This window comes from Mustela erminea, chromosome 5, assembly GCF_009829155.1.
Source record: "Mustela erminea isolate mMusErm1 chromosome 5, mMusErm1.Pri, whole genome shotgun sequence".
Classification (NCBI taxonomy): domain Eukaryota; kingdom Metazoa; phylum Chordata; class Mammalia; order Carnivora; family Mustelidae; genus Mustela; species Mustela erminea.
Window position 1 is genome coordinate 42158705 of NC_045618.1, and position 22614 is coordinate 42181318.

The following is a 22614-nucleotide window of genomic DNA, read 5'->3' on the forward strand; positions in this document are numbered from 1 at the left end:
TCAGCTGGAAGAGCTTGGCTAGAGCAACATAGCCTCTATGAGCTTCACTTTTTTTCAACCAAAAACCATGAGAGTAATAGTGGCTTTCCACAGAGGATTAAATGAGACAAGAATGTTTGTAAAACATAAAGCACAAAACAAATATAGATTAACTCATCCAACTATGTATTTACGAAATGTCTAGTAAACTTCAGAGACAACACAATAAAAATCAAAGAATTAAATCACTAGCAAATCTAGGGAATAGGTTGGACATGGTTTTTCATACTCACAGGAACAAAGATTTTAAAATTATCACATTACCTCCTTATAATACGATGAGGGCTACCAAATGTCACTTTAAAAAGAATATCCAAAAATAAGAGTTTTCAACTGTTTTCTCGCATATTGCACAAGGGCTAATATATGCTATTATCAGTCTATTTAGACCTCTTTTCTCTGGACATAATGCTCTGACAATTTACAGAGAAAGCATGCATAGTAACAAATACAAAAAGCTCTGACTATGAATCTGTAAGTCCATGACTCAAAGTCTGGGCTGGAAGGGAGGTATCCTCAGCGGAGGATCTAGAAGGGGGAGGGGGGAAATTTGTCAGTCTTTCCTCAGAGGGTCAATATGTGGTCTTTGAGATGATATCAAATGTCAATTCATACCTGTTGTCACTGGTGGATCTTTCCATATTACCTTTTTTTTTTTCAAAGCAGAGAAGCATACACATGGTGTAGCTGCTGATTCTGAGAGTCTAATTACTGTTTTAATACTTAATAGACATGAAATATATAGATTAAAGCAGCCTTGATTTCTTACTAATAAGCACTATGAATATTTAGAATGCATCAGAAAATATTTCTATGACGAGGTACTTAGATTTACTCCATGCAATGGGTTTTACTGATGACTAAAATAATTTAAGAGAATTATAAGAACACTGAACTCTAACGCTACCTCTGCAGATCGATCTATCCATCTATCCAGTAACTTTTTCTCTCAATAAATGGTCATTTGTAAATATTATTTTCTTAGACACCCCTGAGCAAATTACAAAGTGGCTGGGGTGTTACTGCAGGTCCTTTGCAATTATCTACTTGCTGATCTCATCCATTTCACTGTGGTTCACTTGGCTGGAAGGGAAAGGTGAGAGAAAATGGAGTGCAGTAAGAACTATTAATATATATTTACTAATTTATCCACTAGTTATAAAATAACCCCGAAGATATAAATCGTATTCATTCTATCTATCTATACATCTATCCATCCCTCCATCTATTGGAGCATTTCCATTTACAAATTGTATTATTTTATAACTGGGCAGCATCAAGAAATTACATGGTTTAATTCAAATTGAGGGCAAAGTGGTTTACTCGAGCATGATGTTGCTTTGTATTTCAAGTGATTTGATTCAAATATACAAAATCAAGAGGCTGCTCAAGAAAAGGGTGCTTTAAAAATATTGTCTATTTCCTAAAGGGTCTGAGCTCCCCCCTCCTCCCATGGACAGATGGATTCAGAGATCCTCTTTGTCTTTAAAAGAACTGACCCCTTCTTGCCCGATGAACTCTGCCTGGTGGCACAGCCCTTTGCATTTTCTTCTTTCAAGACCCAGCCATCACCCTTATCCCAATCCTACTCATCAAAGGTCACAAAAATGGGACAAAAATCCCTGCTTAAGGGATACCACTGACAGGGTGCGTGAAAGCAGACCAGGGATAAAATTCACATTTCATTGGGTAAAAAGAAAGCCCAAGTTCTTCAAAACTACAAAATCAAATTTATGCGAGTTGGAACTACTACTAATCACCAACACACAAAATATTTTCAAAGCAAGAAGGTGAAGTTCTGCATTTGAATTGCACATGTGCTGGGGGAAGAATCTATTATGGGACAGAAATTCCCTGTAAGCCTTTCTCCACTCTAACTCCATTTACATGAGCATAGGCTGAGCACTCATGAAGCAAAGGAGTATATAATCTACGGAAACTGATGAAGCCCTTGCATTTCCTTTCAGCACTTGGCTGCTGCCTGACATTTGACCAATGCACTTTTATGATGAGCAGAACAAGTGCTCCCCTGATTCTAAATGTTATCGCTGGCTCTCTCTGTTTGCCCAAGAAGCAATCCAAATGGTATTGGAATTTTGTTGTTAATTAAACAAAAACAAAACTGAAGGATGAGACTAGAGTTGCTTAAATGAAGATTTATTACTTCTAAGCATGAAACCACTTTAAGCCTAAACTTATTTGACAACTAACGCAGAGGAAGGATTTTCTTCTTTGGTGAGTTCAAAAGGCCTGATTTAATGATGTTTAAAAAAGCTAAGTAATCAGCCAACAAAGAGAATGTTTCTCTTTTATGGTCGCTTGTTCTCTCCTCCCCCATCCACATGCATACATGTACCAAAAAGCTATATTATAGAGTTTTTCTGTTTTGCATGAAAAATCTAATTATACAAACTCTCTTACATATGGAACCAATTTAACTATTAAAAATAAGAGGCAGTAGGGAAGTATTTAATATGATTCTGGGCCAGTTTTTTTCCCCTTAAATCTGATATGGAAACATTTACAACATTCCTCATTTTCCCACAAAGTATTTTTCTTCAGTTTAAATTTGCGCCACAGTGAGATAATCCCATTAAAACACAGGATGTGAAGATATTGGAAATGAAATATTCTAATTGTCCAGATGCATTCTATTTCTTTCTCTCTCACGCTTATAGAAAAAACTGCATTGCCAGTACTTCTGAGCTACTTTTCTCAAAGCACATTACTATGAATCTATTATCTAATGGCAGCCAGAGGTCACTCCAAGACAAATGTGTGGGCTAGAGCTTTTGGGGGATGTTGGTGGTTGTGTGATTCTCATGCTTATATTAGTAAGGGATAGTACCGAACTTTGTACTAGAGCTACAAAAGCAAAATCCTCTGTACTGGGAAGCATCAACATTAGATTAAATATTAAAACATACTTTCCTTATTGTTTGGTGGTTACTCTTCATGAGGGGAAATAGTCTTGGGTTTTCACCCTTCCCCCAATCAACACAAATTATACAACATAAAATGGATAAAGACTGGCATTGACATCTTCCAAAGAGCAAAATCCACTTTGCAACTTAAAGGGGAGGGAAAAAAAACCGCACACAAGAAAATGTCTTGACTACGAAGGCTATTTGAGTCGTTTTACTCTTACAGGATTAATAAAACGCAGGAAATAGCATAAAAGTTTTTCTGAGGGGGAGAGGAGGAGCATAGCTTTCTTTTACCAAAAAAAGTCGGTAAGACAAACATTTTTTTCTTTACAAAATGATTTTAAGTGCTTAAGAACGTGTATCACATGGGAGGTTTTCCCTCCTTTATCAGTTGCTTTTTCTAAAAACGCTTAAATCCTGTTTTCTGAAAGCCACGAGGGAAAGAAAATTTGCCGTGGGTACGTCGTATAGAAAAATTTCATCTTAAGCAGCTCATCTTAGTGTCCAGCACATTTCGGCCTGTTAATAATTAATAAAAGAGATGCCACCCAATCTCTAGTGAAGAAAGGCAAAGCTCGATGATCCGAAAGTAAACGCAGCTCGGATACCGAACTAGTGTCCTTCGTCCCGGACTGCAACAAAACCTCAACCCACCAAACGTTCACGGCGCTCCCGGCGCCCGCACGGATGGGCAGTGCCCGCAGGACAGTCTGGATCTGCAAAAATGCTGCGCACCGGGTGCGCCGCAAACAGATGGGCTTCCAAATCCCCGCGGCCAGCGGCCCGGTCCGCGAGGCCCCTCGGGCAGATTATCTCCCCGGAGGAACCTGCCGGCGCACAGGCGGGCAACGTGCTGCCGGCTGAGCTTCTCCACGGCTGTTTGCAAGAGTCCTAAGAGCGCGACTTGGCTTCTCCGGGCCGCACGGGCGACTTCCTGCACACCTCCAAACTTTGGCTCTCCCAGGAGAAACTTCCCTGACTTGGCTCGTTTCTTTCCCCCTCACCTGGGAAGCCCTCAAGTCGACCCTGTCTTCCACTAGTTCCCCCTGCCATTGCCACCAGCCTGCTCAGAAATCCTGACCAAGGCGGAAGGCCGGGCGGGGAGACTCGACCGCGACGAACCCGCGCGGGTCGGCCCTCACCGCCGTCTAACTTGCACGGCCGCCCGCGACTCCTGTGGGCAAGGTTGCCTCCCCACGTCCATCCACAACCCAAAGTATCAAAGCGGAGGTGCGCTGACGCTGCGGCGGCAGCCCGGAGAGTCTTGGCACGTTCGAGAAGCCCGTCTCGCTCGGGCTCGGGCCCGGGCGCTTTCGGAAGTAGCCGCGTCGGGACGCAGGGCGAAACGGCCGCACTTTCCCCGCCCGCGGCCGCTCGGGCGCTCCCGGCCTCCGGGCCGCCACGGGGCTGGGGGAGGGCGGGAGGGCGCGAGGCCCGGGGCGCTGACCAGTCCCCAGAGATGACATCGCGTCCGCGCGCACGCACGGCCCGGCCCGGCCGCAGCGCCTTCACTACGTAGGCCGGAGCTGTCCGGGGTGCGGGCCCTGGGGACAGACCGCGGGCGTCCCCGGCTTCCTCCGAGCTCTTCAGATCCTCCCCTCCCTTCCAGAAGCGCCGCGACTCCCAGCAAACTTTCTTCCGAGAGCCCCGCCGGGTGCCAGGCGGACCCGGGCTGCTGACAGGAGTCAGAGGGGGAGGAAGAGGGGGCTCCAGCCCGTGCGCCTTTGCCCCCTACAGGAGGCAGGCTGATCCCGCGGTCGGGCTCAGGTGGCGCCGCCGCTGTGGCCCAGAAGGCCCTGGCGGGGCTCGGGCGCCCAGCCCGGGGCAGTACGTGCGCTCGGGCAGGCGCGCCCACCCCTCCCCCTGCGCGCCCTCCTCCCCGCCCCCCGGAGCAGCCAGCCCACCCGGCCCCGGCGGGGCTCCCGGCTCACCTTTCATCGCTGCGATCACAAAATACATCATTTAAGCCGCGGTGCGGAGAGCGCAGGGAGAGCCGATGGTCCGACCCCGGAGCCCCCTCTGCCGCCGCCGCGCCGCCGCCGCCCGAGCCACAGCAGCAGCTGCCGCAGCTGCCCGCCCGCCGAGAGCCATCCCGAGCCATAAGAGGCTCCATGTGACCGGCTGACATCACGGCCGCCGCTCTGTTTACACCGCGCCCCTCCGCTTCCTCCCCGGGCGGGAGGCGGGAGGCGGGAGGCAGGCGCGCCCCAGCGCCGCGCCCCGCCCCGCCCCCGCGGGCAGGTGAGCCGCAGCGGCTCGGCGGGCGCACCCCAGCCCGGCGCTGCCCTGCCGCGCCCCCGGCCCGCGCCCAGGCCCCCGGCCTTCTCTTCGCCTCCCAGAGCACCTGTGGTCGCCAGGGTGCTCTCTGGACGCAGCGCCCCGCGGAACGCGCGCGCCTGGCCACTTTCTGCCCCCACCTGGTGGGGCAAGGGGCACGCAACCCCCCGCCGCTCTCCTGCTGCTTTTCCCGAGCCCCCCGGGACGTTAAATACTGCGGTTCGTCGGCGGAAAAGAGGGATATGGCCTGCGGGGTCATAGACACCCTCATTTCTCAGAGCGCCCCAGCTCTGTTCGGAAAGGGGGGCCCATATGGGTCCGTGCAGCACGTGTCACCCGGGACCTTGCGGGCGAGTGGAGTGAGGGCCTTCTAAGTCTTTCATGGGACACTTGGCCTGGGCAGGGGGACCTCCGCCCACTCAAACGTTGGTGTTCTCCAGCACACCAACTTCACCAAAGGTGTCTGTTTACACCTCTCTCTTCCCCCAGGAACACTGTTACTTGGAAGGAGAGCTGAAAACTATGTGAATATCCTAAATGATAATCCAATCGCCAGCCAACTTGAGCCACTAAATTCCCAGACTCTTCCATATCCATCATTCTCTCCAGGGAACCCATCTACAGGTGGGAAAGATTCTACTTTTTACACCCTAAAGATGAGATATTGTGCCACTTTGGGGAGGAAAACAAAAATACCTATATAAAGGTAAACTTTGTGAATTCTTACTTAAAATTAAAACTTAATTCCCTCTGAACTTTGAAGCTTAATTCTTTTTACTGGCCTATGGAAACTTAAATCTTGACAGTATTACTAGATGAATCTCTTGAGGATGAATTTCAGATGCTTCATACCCAGAGCCTGCATTATTTAAAACTTTGCTGAATGTTCATAACATTGACCACAACAGGAAAAAAAAAAACTCAAAAGCCCAGTTTACATACCTGCTACTGTTACTTCACACCACTTCAATTTTCCTTTCTTTTCTAATGGTCTGTATTTCCATTTACAACTCAAAATATTATATAGTTATTAACTGATGACTTCATGCTGATTATATTACGAGAGTCCTAGCATTTTTTCCCCCATAAAACAGTTGTCCTTGTCCTGAGTTGTGCTATGATTTAAAACACAGTGAGACAATCAGCTCTGTAGAAAACTAGGATTCATATACTCCCCACAATCCCCAGCCTCCCTTTCAAGGCAAAATTTACACAGTCCTGATTTAGAAGGTCAGAAATCAAGACATAGCTTTATAAAAGTTTGGTTTCAGCTAAAACCATCCTAAAGTTTTTCCTTTAGGTTTTTTCTTTGTTTAATTTCAATTAAATTAGCCAATTTATAGTACATTAGTTTCAGATGGCGTGTTCAATAACTTACCAGTTGCATATAACACCTAGTACTCATCACATCACATGCCCTCCTTAATGCCATCACCCAATTACCCCATCCCCCTACTTTACATTTTTTTCAAATAAAACCACAAAAATAAGAAATTATGAAAGTGGGAAGCCAAGACCTACCCATGTTAATTCAGCTGTCCAGCCATAGCAAAGTGGACAAGAGTTTCAAATGAACCAACCATACCCACTGATGTTTACAATTATGAAATTAAATCACACCACCTTCCCATGATGCAACTGTATCTCCCAATGAGGCAACACCCCTCAGTTACATTGACACCATCCTTCATATTTGGTTCTTGATTTCCCCTAGTCCTAAGGACTTTATAACAAGGAAAAGTAAAGCCAAGCTATCCAGTAGGTAGGTCCCAGGTACAATTTTCTTTCCGTTGTACCGCTGAAGGATGGAAAGACATCAGTGATTGCATGCTTCTAGGTATGCTCTTCATATTCCCTGCAAATGAATCCAGATACACAACTCCGAAAATTCACAGTGTTACTTTAAAACAGTATCCTGTTTTAGAAAACAATGCTTTGAAAATGAGCAAATCCATTAGCTCTAGCCTGCCTGTCAGACATCTGACTCCAAGGTAAATAGTCTTACATTACTAGTAATCGGTATTTATTTCCAGACCATTTCAAATGAAATCGGTAATCGGGAATGACATGTAACGTGACATGTGTGCTCCTGCAATTACAAGTAGTAGAATCAGTCATCCTATAGATATGTCCCCAATAGAAATATAATCTCATAATACTTATTTGAGATATTTACACATTTATTCAACAAAGACATTTCCAGGATAATGTAATACTGAACTTAGCCTTTGGAAATGTGTTTCATTCTGGTCCTATAAATAATGAGCAACAGAATTTCAGATATTAAGTCTTAACCTTCCTGTGTGGCTAGATGCTATTTGTAATACATGCCTCTATTAAATGTCTTCAGCTTTTAACCCAGGGTACAATATTGTTCTTTATATTAACATAAAGCTCTCATGAAACTTTGAAAGTAAAAATGAGAGCTGTTTAAAACAAAACAACCTTGAAATACAAACTTTCTATGAAATTATAAGTCTTCCACCAAATAAATCAGTCAGGAATGAAAGGATCCATAACCCCTCTGATACCACCAAATTTGAACCCTAAACGATGCACATTTCTGTGCAAACTTTTACCAACTATATATTAGCATGTAGGAATAATTATTTGGAGTCTAATAAAAAAGATTTGCAGAGTACCTACTATGGGGGAGAAACAGTATTAAGTAATATATTCTTTCCACTTAAAATTTTTTTACCAAGTGTTCTGAAAAGAAAATAGAAAAAGAGTATTGCTTACATGAAGGTAATTACACAGGATGGGAATTCTTTACCATGAATAGAGTTACGTTACACATTATGTTTTTATTCAAATGTTTCTATTGGCTAATCTCAGAAAAGGAAGGTACCCTACATACTTATAAACACATGTAATTCATTTCAGAGTCCTCCAGACCTGTAACAGCCCCACATGGGGTCCCTATATACTGGATTTCACATTTGATCTGTCACTTAGCAAGAAAGTGGAGAGACACTTCTGGTGCCAGGTTGTTCCCAAATGCCTATGTGAGGAAAGCCTGCTATATTTCTACAGGATATCTGGACTGGAATGTAATCAGTAAATTGGTGCCAATCTTCCCACTTTCAGAGATTAAATAAAGAAATGATACTTTATGAGGGTATATTTGATTTTCCACCAAATGAGGTTTGGCATACCGCACTGAATCACACTAGAATGCTGCTGTTAGGGAGAATGGCAAACCAATGGACCAAGAGATTTTTCTTGAGTGGGCAAGGACCTCCTAACATAAGATGATTTCAATGTTTGCGGCTGCACGTGAGAGAGGATTTTGGCTCTGTATCTCACCCAGGCCCTGCTTCTCCCTCTCTAGTGTGTGGCAGCCTGCTAATTCAATTAATTTCTTTCTAGCAGAACAAGAAAGGGATCAGTGAAAGGTTAATGTGGTCCTAGGCAGCTTGATTCAACCGAATTCTTAACCACCACTGCACTGTGATCTGTAGGACTTGGGCCATTCTGACCGACACAGAGCCAGAGGAGCAGGTCTCCTGTGGACCGGACAGGGTCAGGCCCAGAGAGTTCTAAATAAGACTACTTGGAAAGCTACAGAGAAGGCACAGACTTGCTTAATTTTTCTGGAAGGAGCCAGTGTCTCATAAAGGAACATTTTTTTAAAAAAATGGCATAATATTGGTGAGATCTGGAAACCAGGGGTGACAGAGAGGCCCCCTTATTAATGAGTGGAAGGGTCAGAAGATGAACAGATGAATATAGCTCGCTTGCCACTTGTGATTTTAAAACAAATGTAGATGTCGGTGTAGATGTACATGTGTGTATGCTTACACATAGTCCATGAAATACGGTAAAATACACTGTACTTTGGTGGCAAGAGATAGCTTCAATTATACACATTCAGACACACACGCACACACATTTCACATTATCAAGCACATTCACTGAATGTGTGTAATGTGCCTGCTATTGTGCTGGAGAATCAAACAAGAACAAGCTCACTAATCAGTTGACCTTGGCTCTGGATACTGTAGAGAAGTCAGCTCCCTGAGTCATCTGAGCAACCCTAAAGGAAGGCAGTGTCTGGTTGCCCACTGAAAAGATGTTTGCACAGCACTTTGCCCCTCACAGTTGACAGACGGCTCCAAATCATTAGTGTGGTTATTAGTGTAATGAGATGTTAGAGGTGAAAGATTTGGCTGGATTGAGACAATGGTGAAGGGATTCTGAGATTTCTGGAACCACATATCTCATACATCTATTGGGAAATTCAGGAACTGGCAGATGTTTTGTAACCAACACAATGAGGGGAAGGGTGAAGTTCACAGGCATACAGATGTGAGCAACCTCCATGAAATAGGTAGGTAGCAGGTGTCTTACTACACACACACACACACACACACACACACACACACACCTGCCAAGGCAGCAAGGAAGGAGATGCACATCAGAGGCCTAAAGGACCTCTGTGACTTGTGTTCCCATGGGGTGTTCTCACCCCACTCCTGCAGAGGGCAGGGGAACAGGCTATTCAGGAAATCATTTTTTTAGTTAAAGGAATATGACAACTAGAAATAAACTCAAAACCTGGAGCCTGGGTTCAAGTTTCACACTTAACTAGCTGTCTACGGCTCCCTGGACTAGTTATTTCACTTCTCCGGCCCCTTCCCTGTAAAATGAAGGAATGGAAACAGACATTGAAGTGCTCCCGCAACTCAAACATCCCACAACTACATTCACGATCACATCCTATCCACTTCTTAGGAACTTCTGCTGCACCACATCAACTTACCTCTGCAAGGAGGCTTCTTTGTGTCACTGAACTCTGCCGTATGGTCAAACGAGCTCTCACATTAGACAAAGCTGGGCCCCAAACCAAACTTTATCCCACTCATTAGCTGAGTGATTTGAATAAATCTTTGTTTCCTCATATGTGAAATAAGTCTGATGGAGTCTTGACAGGCCATTGCGAGGATTAAACAACTTAAAGAAAGGATAGAGTGATTACCTCTTAGTAGGGCTTAGGAGTGGAAATACCATCACTACCCCCACTAGCTCCTACATTGTTGTACACATAGAGCCTGTGCTTGGCATAAATTACTGATCTTAATAAAGTTTGTGTTGGAATGACTATTAGAAAGCACATTTGCTAAGTTTTTTACAATTTTGAAACTGTGTGTATGTGTGCGTATGTGTATTAAACAAGCATTTATTAAGTACCTGCTAAGTATTGGGAATATGAAGATGAGTACAAATTAAATGATCCCTTGTTCTAATGGGTCTTGGTCTCACTTTCTTAGGTCTTATCTCCTGTAAGAGCGGGAGCTCCCATCCAATACAGAATGTAAACATCTGTGTGTCATAATTTAAAGAATGTGCGCCAGGACATGAAGAGGGAAAGAAAAAGATTAAGACGTCAGACCTTCGCTCAAGGAGCTTACCATCTAGCAGGCACGTGAATGCCACACTTACAATGTAAGGCAGAAACAATGTTCCAGAAATAAGGTGCTATGTAAGCCAAGAGTAAGAGGAGGTACTTTGTGCAGGGTTAAACTTAAATTTTATGAGAAGAAGAACTTGATGGAAGAGGTACCACTTGAATTACACTTTGAAAGACAAATCTAGTGGCTAGAAAAAGGAATAAAGAACATCTTAACAGGCGGGCAGAACGCAGATGAAGATACAGAGAAAGAAAATGCCTCTCTTAAGAAGCTAGTAGTGAAGGCTCACAGCAACATACAGCACATATAGATAAGGAATAGAGAAAGCTCACAATGTAGGTTGTTACTATCTCTTCTGCTTTTCCTCACAGTGCCTAGCACAGACCTTTGCAAACCATATACATTCAAAGAATGAGTTTTGAAAAAATAATCGAGGGCAGAACAAGAGAATTGCGCTTTAGAAAATAAATCTCTTTGCTGCTCACCCATTTCATAGTCTTATTGTAAGGATTAATAGTCGGTTTGATAGTCATAAAGTTAAATTACACTTAATAAAACACACAGAGCAAAAGAGTTCCACATCACAGCACAAAGAGGAAGAATAAAACTGGAAATGGGTGTTATTTCCACAGAGCGAAACGCTAAGCAGGACATTTTAGGATGAACAAGATAAATTGAATATTATTTGATTCTGTATCTCATCCTTTTAAGTTCTGGAAATTATCTGCGACAGTTCTATTAATATAGATGCTTTGTATACGGGCCATTTTTTATTTTTTAAGAAGTATCTTAAAAATATATTTTCAAATAATGGAGAAAAGATAAGCAGTTACAGATGGTTCTCTCTATTTTTGTCATGCATGATCAAGGGCTGCGGAGTACGTGGGCTTCATTGGGAAATCCGAGTCTCGCAGCGAGGAGCATTCCAGGAGCAAATGCTGGCATTATTTTGCTTTCGTGGAGAAAATATGTTTCTGTTCAGTCAGGCAGAGTAATCAATTATTCTGCATTATGAAATACTCATTTTATTACTATTGACATTTCAGACAGTGGTGCCACATGTCAATAGTCGTTCGGAGGCTCACATTTAAGCTCCAGCTTATAAGATGGGATTTGTTTGGCTGACAGCATTTGATCAGAAGTCTCTTCGCCGCTCTCAGAAGTAACCTATTATTTATGTCCAGTCCTGCACTGGGGAAATATGCTCTGAGTACTGAAACAAGGATAGATTTGGGTATGCTCCTCTGTCGTATTAAGAAATGTTAAAATTCTTCTAAATATGTTTGGCTCACATTTAAAAAAAAAAAAAAATCAGTGCTCCTCTCTTCCATTTTGTAAGACGGAGGTAGATTAAATGAGGCATTCAACTCAGAAGACTCCAAAATTCACATTCGATTTCGAGTATCCACTGAAGCGTTATGTCCCCAAAGATAACTTTCCAAAATCAAAGGGGCTTTTCGATAATTACACAACACTGTTGTTGCTTCTTTTACCTCTCCTATTGGTTAACAATACCTTGAGACTTACTCTGTGGTAGGCACTGATACTCTTTTTAACATTTACCCCGAACTCTCTTTTTAGAGATGAGAAAACTGGAGTACAGAGAAATTAAGAAATTTGCTGGGAACAGAAGGCTAAAATATGATGGAACCTTAAGAACAACCTTTGTAAGTGGGTTCTAGGGTATGTACTCTTAACCATTATGCTATGACTCTCAAAATTTTAAAAACATTTTCTCTGATTTGAGCATTCCTCAGTATTTTGAAAATGGCAAGCTGACTTCGTCAGGAATCAAAAATTACTACCCTAATAAATTTTAGGCATGTGTGCAAGAAATTCTTTTATCACTAGTTCCTATAATTGAGCAGGGTTAGCATGTGTCATTATGAATTATTGCACAATTTAGTAAATTATTTAATTACTTACTAATGAAGAAGCATACTGTACACAGTTGTAATTATCTTATTTGAAAACAATGTTGCCATTTGTACATTTAAGAAACACCTGCCACATATTAACTCTTAAGGGGAATTCTTTCTTTTTTTGGAATAATTAAACAACCCTAAATATTGGTAATGGAATGTCCAATAGGGCTTCAAGGAAACTAAAAACTACAAAAGCCAACACTGCACTTATAAAAGACTTCAAAGAACACATCTGTTAAAAACATTAAAAATAGTAATTTTGTAGTTCACCCTCTTCTACTGAAAAACCATGATATAGGGATATTCATTGATTTTGCTTTTCCAAATCATATCACTGATGCTCTTTTCATAGTTTTTGCAACATATCATATAATACAGCATTTCCTTTACCTATTCAATCATCCATACCAAATGGGTGGTATAATGGTATAATAATCTTAAGCACAGTCTCTTAATTTTCAATGCAATTTGAATAAATTGTTGTCCACATGTGTTGATTATAGTCATGCATGGCCCTGTTATTTATACAAAGACATCGTATGTATATGCCTTTTAGATGTTTTGACAACAAATATTAAATACAGATTAAAGTAATTTTTAAAATGTCATAATACAAGTAAGAAAGAGTGACTTATTTAGGTAAGTGATGGTACACATTATTGAGAAACTACTGATAAATATTATTGAATTTGTTGTAAAGGCTTAAGTACATATAGTAATAGCCTCAGAAACCCCAACTTGCTCATTCTTCCAAAGGCAGGGTACATATTGTATGGTGAAGGGGACTTTCATAAGCTAGAATGTATACATCTTTGCTCCTTGAACTCTAACAGAGGGAAAGTGACAAAGCCATCGTAAACAAGGAAGAATAAAAAAGAGAAATACCAGAACTGGAAGACACTCACAAAGGTCAGGTGGTAGGTCTTACTGCTTCCAAGGATGTGAGCAGTTCACCACCCATGTCTCAAAGTTGCCTACATTACATAACCACATATAAGCAAGATAAGCAATAGTATATTTTTTCTAATGTCTTGTTTTCTTCTCTATTATCCTAAGGTCAAAATGCCATCGAACTGGGTAATTCAAATCAAACAGAAGTTTTGCCCTCCTATGAAATATGCATATATTAGAAGTATAGTATAGACTGCAGATGTCACCGCTTGTCAAACAATCAGTAAAGAATGGTTTCCTGCAACCAGTAAGAACCAGGTTAAATTTAAGCATTAAAAACAAGAGAAAAGGGGCGCCTGGGTGGCTCAGTGGGTTGAGGCCTCTGCCTTTGGCTCAGGTCATGATCCCAGGGTCCTGGGATTGAGCCCCGCATCCCATTGGGCTCTCTGCTCTGCAGGGAGCCTGCTTCCCCCTCTCTCCCTGCTTGCCTCTCTGCCTACTTGTGATCTCTGTCAAATAAATAAATAATATCTTTAAAAAAAAAAACAACCCAAGAGAAAAGAAAAGGTGTTTTATATGTTCATAGCATCCACTGCTCAGTTCATAGTGTGACATGAATTACACAGTGTTTATTTTATACTAACAGTGTGTTATCACATAGAACTATAGTAAAACACATGGAGTACCTTTGTTTTAATGGCATTTCTTCCTTTCTTTCTTTTTTCTTTTTTTTTTTTTTTTTTGCTTTATGGAAACAGCATCCAGTGCTATGTTAGTTTCAGGTGTACAACATAATGATCAGCAATTCTATATGTTACTCAGGGCTTACCATCATAAGTGTCATCACCAGATTTTTTCCATCTTATTGTCTACATTCCCTATAATGTACAAGACAGTGTTTTCTGATGTTATTGGGGCAAAATAGAATAATAGTATTTTTATTCATCATTCAAATCTCAGTTTTTCACCTCTTCTTAAAGTATAATTTACATATATAGTAATACACACTCTTTTTAGTGTAAGTTCTTCGAGTTTGACAAAGGTATTAGTTGAATTAGCACCAATTCCATCAATATATGGAAAAGTTCCATCTCCTTTCCTCCCAGATTCCTCTCTGCTCGCCTGTAGCTAAATTTCTTCCCTTCCCTAAACCCAGGCAACCACATAACTGTTTTCTATCCCTATAGATCTGCCTTTAAATAATATCACTTAAATGGAATAATATATTATGTAGTTTTTTGACTCTGGTTTCTTCTACTTGGCATGACACATTTCAGGTACATCCCATGTTGCTGAGCCTATCAATAATTTGTTACTTTCTATTGTTCAGTAATAGTCCATCCCACAGTTTATTCCTTGCCTAACTGATGGACACTTAGGCTGGTTCCATTATTTAACATTTACAAATAAAGTTGATAACATTCACGTACAGGCTTTGTGTGAATATATTTTTCTTTCACTTGGGTAAATGTCTAGGAATAGAACTGCTAGCATGTATGGGATATAGAAGTTCAATGATAATAAATGCCAAATGGTTTTTCAGAGAAGCCGTGCCATTTTGCATTCCTATTAGCAATGGTCTCAGAGTTCTAGTTGTCCTGAACTCACACCAGCACTTGGTGGTGTCAGCTGTCTATCTCCCTAGTGTCTGTTCTTGTTATTTCACATCCTTAGGTTCTATAAAGTCACTAGGACCACTGAAATGGCAAATATTGAATCACTGTCTCTAGAGGAAATAGAGGGTTAGGTTCCTGTGAGCCTGTGCTCATAACATTTTTGTCAACTCATCAATAATAACCTTGTTTTCTGTGTGTTTGTTTAAAGACACTTTATTTGATGGATATTATTGGGCCACTAACATTGGACTCACAGCCAGCATTCTTGAATGAGACTTTTCTAACGTGTATTTTCTTTGTAAAGCCCATCACAGCCTTCTTGTACTTGAAGACACCAGCGAGGACTTTAGCTGCATGCTTGAGGGCCATTTTAAATAGTAAGATCACCAACAAAAAGCACAAAAACTATGAAAATGCAGTACTACTTACAATGTGAAAAGGACACTTATTCACAGGATGAGAGCTGAGACAAGAAGCCAGAGCTCTGCCTCATCACACCTTAGGTGGGGACATGTATCATGATACTCCACCCTTGGGAACAAATCTGAAAATGGCAGCTAGCATTGATTTGGGGGTCATGAACCAATTTTAGTTAGTAGGCAAATTTACAAATACAGAATCTGCCAACAATGAGAATCAACTCTGTCTATCCATCTATGTATGTATGCTCATCTATCTACCTACCTATTTATCATTTTTGCCATCCTACAATCTCAGTCCAAATGTCACTGCCTTCAGGAGGTCTTGGACAAACTGCTAGCCTCCATCAGAGGAGCTTTCGGTTCCCACTGGCATCCTGATCTTCCCTTTCCATAAACCTGATTCTTCATGCCATTCCCCCCCGACCCCCGGTACTCATTTGTTCTCTTTTATGTCTTCTTTCATGGACTCTAGACTTAGAGGGAGGGAAGACATCTGTCTTACTCAGCTTTGTATCTCTGGTAACACTAAGACTTAGCACAGTGCCTGGCATATATTAGATGATGGATAAAGATTCGTTGAATAGATGAATCAGACGTGCTACCATTGCGCCACGAGGTCACATGATTTGTTGAATAGATGAATACTTCTTTTGAAAGCAGCGTGTGTGGTGGACAGAGCACTGGAATTGGGATTGGAAAATTTGACTTCTTATCACAGTTCTAATACCTTGTGGCTATGTGATTGGCAATACGTTATTTAGAGTCCTTAAGCCTCGGTTTCCTTATCTATAAAATTGGAAAAATAGTACTTATCCGGGCAGCTGGGTGGCCCAGTCAGTTAAGCTCTCGACTTTAGCTCAGGACATGACCTCAGGGTCCTGGGATGGAGCCTGGTGTGGGGCTCCCTGCTCAGTGGGGTGTCTGCTTGTCCCTCTGTCTCTCCCCTTGCTCGTGCTTTCTCTCTTTCAAATAAATAAAATCTTAGAAAAAAAAAAGAAATATAATATCTATCTTTCGAGATTTTTAAAGACTATAAAGGTAAGACAGTAAACATTAGAACTGTTCATATCTGGCACAGGTGATAACCAGTAGTCATTGGATTAGAGTGGTTTATGAGACACAACCAGATGTTTAGAACTACATGAGCGACACGAACTATACTAATGAAAAATACGAAGAGTGAGTTTATTTAGCCGCTTGGAGAGTACCAACTCTTCATACATTTAGTGGTATGTACTCAGGGAACTCAAATAGTTTGGAGAATTCTTCACTTTAGAAGTAGATGTTTTCTGATTCTGTCCATTAGCCCCGCTCCTCAGGATCAAGGTTATGTACATCATATACCCTATGAATATGTCTTCACAAGAGCTGATGATTTATCTGTTCCATTTCAAAAATATTTTTTGAATATTTGAAAGTGATTCTTCAATAATACAACTAGAGTTTGTATTCTCTGAAAACAAGATTTTTTTTTCCTCTTTCAAACACTCCTGATAAAACAAAGAATGAAACACAGTTAATAAGTGTATTATGATTCTACCTGAAATATTTTCTTAAAAAGATCTATTATGTCCCTAAGGTTTTGAGGGAACAAAAATCAATAATTTCTTTTTTAAGATTTTATTTTTAAATAATCTTTATACCCAACGTGGGGCTCAAACTCGCAACACTGAGATCAAGAGTCGCATACTCCACTGGCTGAGCCAGCCAGGCACCCCCAATATCAATAATTTCTATAAAATCATCTCAATCCCCCCATGTGCAACTAAGGGCAATAATATAATATAAATGGCAAAATGCGGTGGAAAAGAAGCTGTGTAAATAAAGCCGTGGTTACATCACTGAAAATGTATACATATGATTGCCTTACAAAATTACGATGATCAGATATGATTAAGTGACACCGAATAAGATTATTGGTCTTCAGTACATGCAAAACATGATGATTCACTAACAAAGGAAGCTAATGGTAGGGAGGGAGAGGTGTTACGTGGTGTGTGCATTTGATTACACAGCAGAACAGATAGGCAAAACCTCAGAATCAAGAATTATTATTTTAGGCGAAACCTGATTGTTTCCTAACTTACATTTATGTTAATTTTTCTTGAGACTACATTCTTTAAACACATGGGTTCTTATAGAGAACATAACAACAGATCTAAATTAAACCTAGGGTTTAAAACATCATTTGCCGACAGGCATCCTACAAGTGTTTTCCACAGAAACTCATCACTTCCGATTATTTCCAGGCTATTTTAAATGATCTTGGACAGGGCTACTGATTGACTTGTCAGGGAGCAGGAAAACATTATGACACCACTTCTCCAGATTTCTTCCTCCAACATGAAATATTTGGGATCGTTCTAATAGAATTAAAGCTAGTTTAAGAACAAGTTAAGCTTCACTTTAAAGCTTTCAGTTTTAACTGGGGGAATGCTTCTAACATATGGCAGCTGGGCTCTGACTCACAGCAACCTTCAAATTCTGGCCAAAATGTCTGTTTCCTGAGATTGTGTCTGATAAAGCCTGTGCATTCCTGGTGGGGCTCAGCAGGCATTCAATAAATGCTATTGTTGGAATGAATGAATGAATTAAAGGGATTCTAATTATGAGTTACAAATTCCTCCACCAGCAAAATAATCCCATAGGAAAGCTGCGATGTACTTGGAATTCAGATCTAGGAAGAATTCACTTTTCGGTTCCTTTAAAATTTTTTTTTTTTTAATCATTTATGCTCAACTTGGTCTTTCTGATTTTTTTTTTTAAACCGAAGTGTGAAAAGCACATAAGCATTTTCCAGAACATGAGAGACAAGTATAGTTCTTAGAAAGTTTCATTTGTAGGTAGCTTGTGCATGATAATTATTTTTAAATCTCAGTTAATCATCAGATATTTTCTGGGAACAGACTGTGGGTGAGGCATCGTGCGAGAGATTGGAAAAAGGAAGTAAAAAAAGTCTTACCCTTGCTTACACACCAACAATCATCATTAAGACTAGTAGAAGGGATGCAGCTTCCAGTTTATCTACAAAGCAAATGGTTATCTAAGTAATACTAAATCAGAATTATTAAAGGAGTATAAATATTTGCTCCAATGCTTTTCATAATTAGAGGCTTTTGTCAGAAGTATTAGGACATGGAGCATGGAAGAAGACAAAACAGAAAGAAAGATCCGCAACGATACCACTAACAATTTCAGGACTAAAGTTCATATCTGTTCTTAAAAAGTCTCTCGGGCATTCATTCGGAGGCTCTTTACTCTTACGTAAGACACAGTTCTGCAAACCTTGATACCTGATTTTCCTGTATATAAAACATATTAAAAAGCACAGCAGAAAGGAGTGCAGAGTCCTGCCCATAGGAGCAAGAAGAAACAATAAATACTGAAGGAAGAGATTAGAAAAAATGATAAAAAGTACGGCAGCACGAGACCATTTAGCAAAGGGGCAAACAACCTGCTACACCCATAGAGAGAGTCTGAGGACATCCTGTATTACAGCATACTGTACAAGCCACAATAATTAATGTTTATAATGATTTTGAAACATTAAGAATGGATTAACCCTGAACTAGGGAGACAGGGACTTACATAATATATTTTGAAAGGCCTTCCCTCCCTCACCCCCAAATACAGTGAGGTAGCTTAGACACTTATAGAAATATACTACAGAAAATTAATGTATACAGGCCATTTTCTGATAACGTCTTTGAGTGCAGCATTACTACACACAATTCAAATAATACCTCTAATTACTTAAAACATTACAATTAGGGCTTTAGTTATTCCCGTTTCAGGAAGCAAAACTTAGAGGACTTGTGGAAAAATAAAGAGGTTTTCGTAGTAGGAATAACTGTTTTATACAGTGGAATTTCATTCAATTCTAATATTAGCCAAATATCAATAAAATAAAAACTGTTCAAATACCCTCTCTTTTTAAAGCTGCAATGTTTTTGTAAATGTTTACTTGCATTTTGAGTGTCCAGAGCTGGGCTTTAAATCTGTATCATTATATTAAGATACTTGCTATTTATACAGTAGCCACTGCTATTTATACAATAATGTTTAACCTGCCGGAATTCTGGAGAAGCAAAGGTTAGCAGTTAAAGTAAGTTCAATGTGGACAAAAAAGAAAGAAAAACATGAGCACAACTTGGTATTGTTTTCATTCTGTGCAGGTGAAGGGACAGGTTTTTAAAAGTGCGCTTTCTACGTGCACACACATGATACCAACACTTTCTTCATGGCTGCAACAATTCTTTTTCAAAACTGCTAGCCTGTTTCCAGGGCAGCCGCAAAACACCCGTGAACACTAGTTAATTTATCGGAGTCATGGAAACTGCTGCCTCTACACCTGCCAGGCTAGATCCACGTTGTGCAGACTGTACAAAGCAGGAACTGAAGGTCCTGAGATGAATTCTTCCTGCTCCAGGCTAGACAGAGCAAGGAGAAGCCACCGCTGTCCGTGTTCTGGGCCATACTCATGGATGATTGTTCCTTTCACCCCACGTATTGTCTGAACTCCAGAATCACACTTTTTGTATTAAAATGACCATGATTTTGCTATTAAATTCATCATCATCATTAGGAGCAGTAGGTTGTTGTTCATGAAAAGACAGCTTAAAGGATACCATTTGACTTAATAAACCTCCTGGAAGAAAAGCAAGCAGGCAGAGTTCATTAAGCCCACTCGCAGATGGGGTGAATAAAGCTTGGAGAGGTTTTTCAGTTTAGCCTGCCTGGGTCACGTTGCTAATGGTTAGAGCTGGGACTTCAACCAGGGTTCCTGACTCTCTAGTCTAGTGCTTGATAAATGTTGGCACATGCGCAATATTGAAAACCAATTTCCAGCTCCTTAAGAATTTATATTCTGAGGAACTCAGATTGGCAAGTTTAAGGAAAGTTTTCCAGAAGAGGATTTTTGAAAGTGAAACAGGAAGCTGTCTTATACTTTTGCAGGAGATTTTTTGGTGACTAATTCTTGCTTTCAGTTCATACATTTGTGTATTACCTATTCATTCCTACCGCAAGAGATCATTTACATAGTTCTTCAACACTATGCCACCAATAAATCTCCTGTTAATTGTTAATGGATTAGACAGTCTATGGAAAATGAACTCTCACGATGCAGAACATAAACCAAGCCTACCTCATAATTTCTAGTCCTTTCTGTGTGATAGGGATACACAGAGTGCTTGGGAGAGCCTGGTACCCATCATTACACTGGCTTCAGAAGCTAGGATTATTATTTTGAAGTGTTCTTTCTCTCTTTTATGGTTATCTTTTTCATTAATTTATGTAGACTTTTCTTGTACCTTCTAATACGTTAGCGATTCAAAGCGATGGGGGGGGGGGGTGTCCAGGCAGGCAGTATCACGTGAGTTCGCCAACAGCATAAGGGAGTGATTCCTATTATTAATCCTAACACTGACCATCTTCCACATTGAAGGGATGCTCATTTGGCATAGAACTTTGCTTCTACCGCCCTTTGCTTGGTAGGAAATACTGAACTAGCCTAAAAAGGAATCATAATCAGTTACATTACCCTTGAAAATTATTTTATTTTGTACCAGGGCTTTTGAAATGAAACATGAAATATTTAATTGGGCAAAATAGCATGCAATATTTATGGCAAGGAATTGAGATAGAACCAAAATATGGCAGCCGTGGGAGTAAACGACTTACATAAAGTCTCAGGGAGAGATCCTGAGAGATCCAGGATAAAGTCCTCAAGGTCTCATTTTTATTCAGTGTTCTGACCATTCGGTCACACTTCGAGGAAATGACAAGAAAGATCTATCTGTGGAAAGTTCCCGAGATGGAAATGAGGTGGCCTAACTTTCATTTGCAATGATCAGAAACGAAGCCATTTATAAAAATACCTGTGATCACAGAAGCCACTGCATCTCACCTAAAAACGGGAAGACACAGACGAGGTTGATAAAAATGAAATCGTGATACACTAATCCTTATCCTATCACCAAAGTGGTGGCCCAAAGAGGGGCCTCCACAGCTGCAGGATGAAAGACACAAATCATGGACTACCCACTGGGGCAGCCAGGCCAGAGAAGTGAGGGAACGGCCCTTTCTTCAGAGGGCTGAATGGCTGGACTCTCTCGAATGAATAGATAACACCATCGAAGAACAGACCGTGGAGATGAAAGTGGAAACCAGCGAAAACAGAAGAACGGAGGAAAACCATCAAAGGAGTGAAAAATAACAAAAGTCCAGGGACTGATTTGATCAGCACCCAAATGCTAACACTGCAGCACGGGAGAGCCGTTTGAAGCTGCTAAAGGGATTTAACACAATCTGGAATGAACAGAATTTGCCATCAAATAGAACAGAAGGGCCACCAAGAGACCTTAAGGAAGGACAACCTAATGGAATCTGAGCCCCGCAAAGAGCGCTCACTTGGTAATGTCCTTTTGAACATCTCAATCATTCTAAAGTGCTGTTTAAAACACACACACTCGTGCGTGGGCACACATGCACACACACACACACAGTCCAGAGTCTGTGGGGAATTTTGATGGGAGCTGCTCATCAAAACTCTTAAATAATGCAAGGCAATGGCAATCCATCCGATCTTCCACTCTGAGGACCTGAAGCAAAGAACAGACACAGGTTTTTATCAAAGCAGCTTCTAATCTTTCCAGCACATCTGCAATGTCCATCTCACCAGGGGCGACCTTCCGAGTGAACTTTGGGAGAGATGTGCTCTTTGGTTTTGTCTGGGTTGCAGTTTAATTCAGCAGGAAGCGGGCCGTGGCTGGGAACCACAGCACAAAGAAAACCACGGTAAGGAGGTAAAAAATGCGGGACTGATCGACAATAAGTGAGATGAAATAAACGACTGGTAGTTTTTTTTTTTATGAGACCAGCAGAATTAAAAAAAAAAAATATGACAGGTTATCACTTTTAAGGCTTATTTCCCATTGCTGCTACTAAGTAGGTAATGATAGAAACAGCACAATTGAGCAATAGCGCCCAGATCAGAGAGAAAGATGGAGTGAAAGAGAAAATTAAAGGATCTGAGAGACTCCTTAAGACTGTATCCTATCCAGGGCAATCACCTGGATAAAAACTTTCAATTTCACTCAAGT

At 41.0% G+C, this 22614-nt stretch overlaps 1 protein-coding gene across 3 annotated transcripts in view; it reads right to left on the reverse strand.

Moving 5' to 3' along the window:
• RORA (RAR related orphan receptor A) overlaps window positions 1–22614 on the reverse strand; it is a 706076-nt gene that overhangs the window by 92991 nt on the left and 590471 nt on the right. The window contains exon 1 of one of the 3 annotated variants that reach the window (XM_032341462.1): window positions 4898–4987. The exons of the other annotated variants lie outside the window; for them this stretch is intronic. Coding sequence (XP_032197353.1) covers window positions 4898–4928 — 31 coding nt within the window. The 5' untranslated portion in view covers window positions 4929–4987. Of the gene's footprint in view, window positions 1–4897; window positions 4988–22614 lie in introns of those variants that run through there. 3 annotated transcript variants of the gene reach the window in all.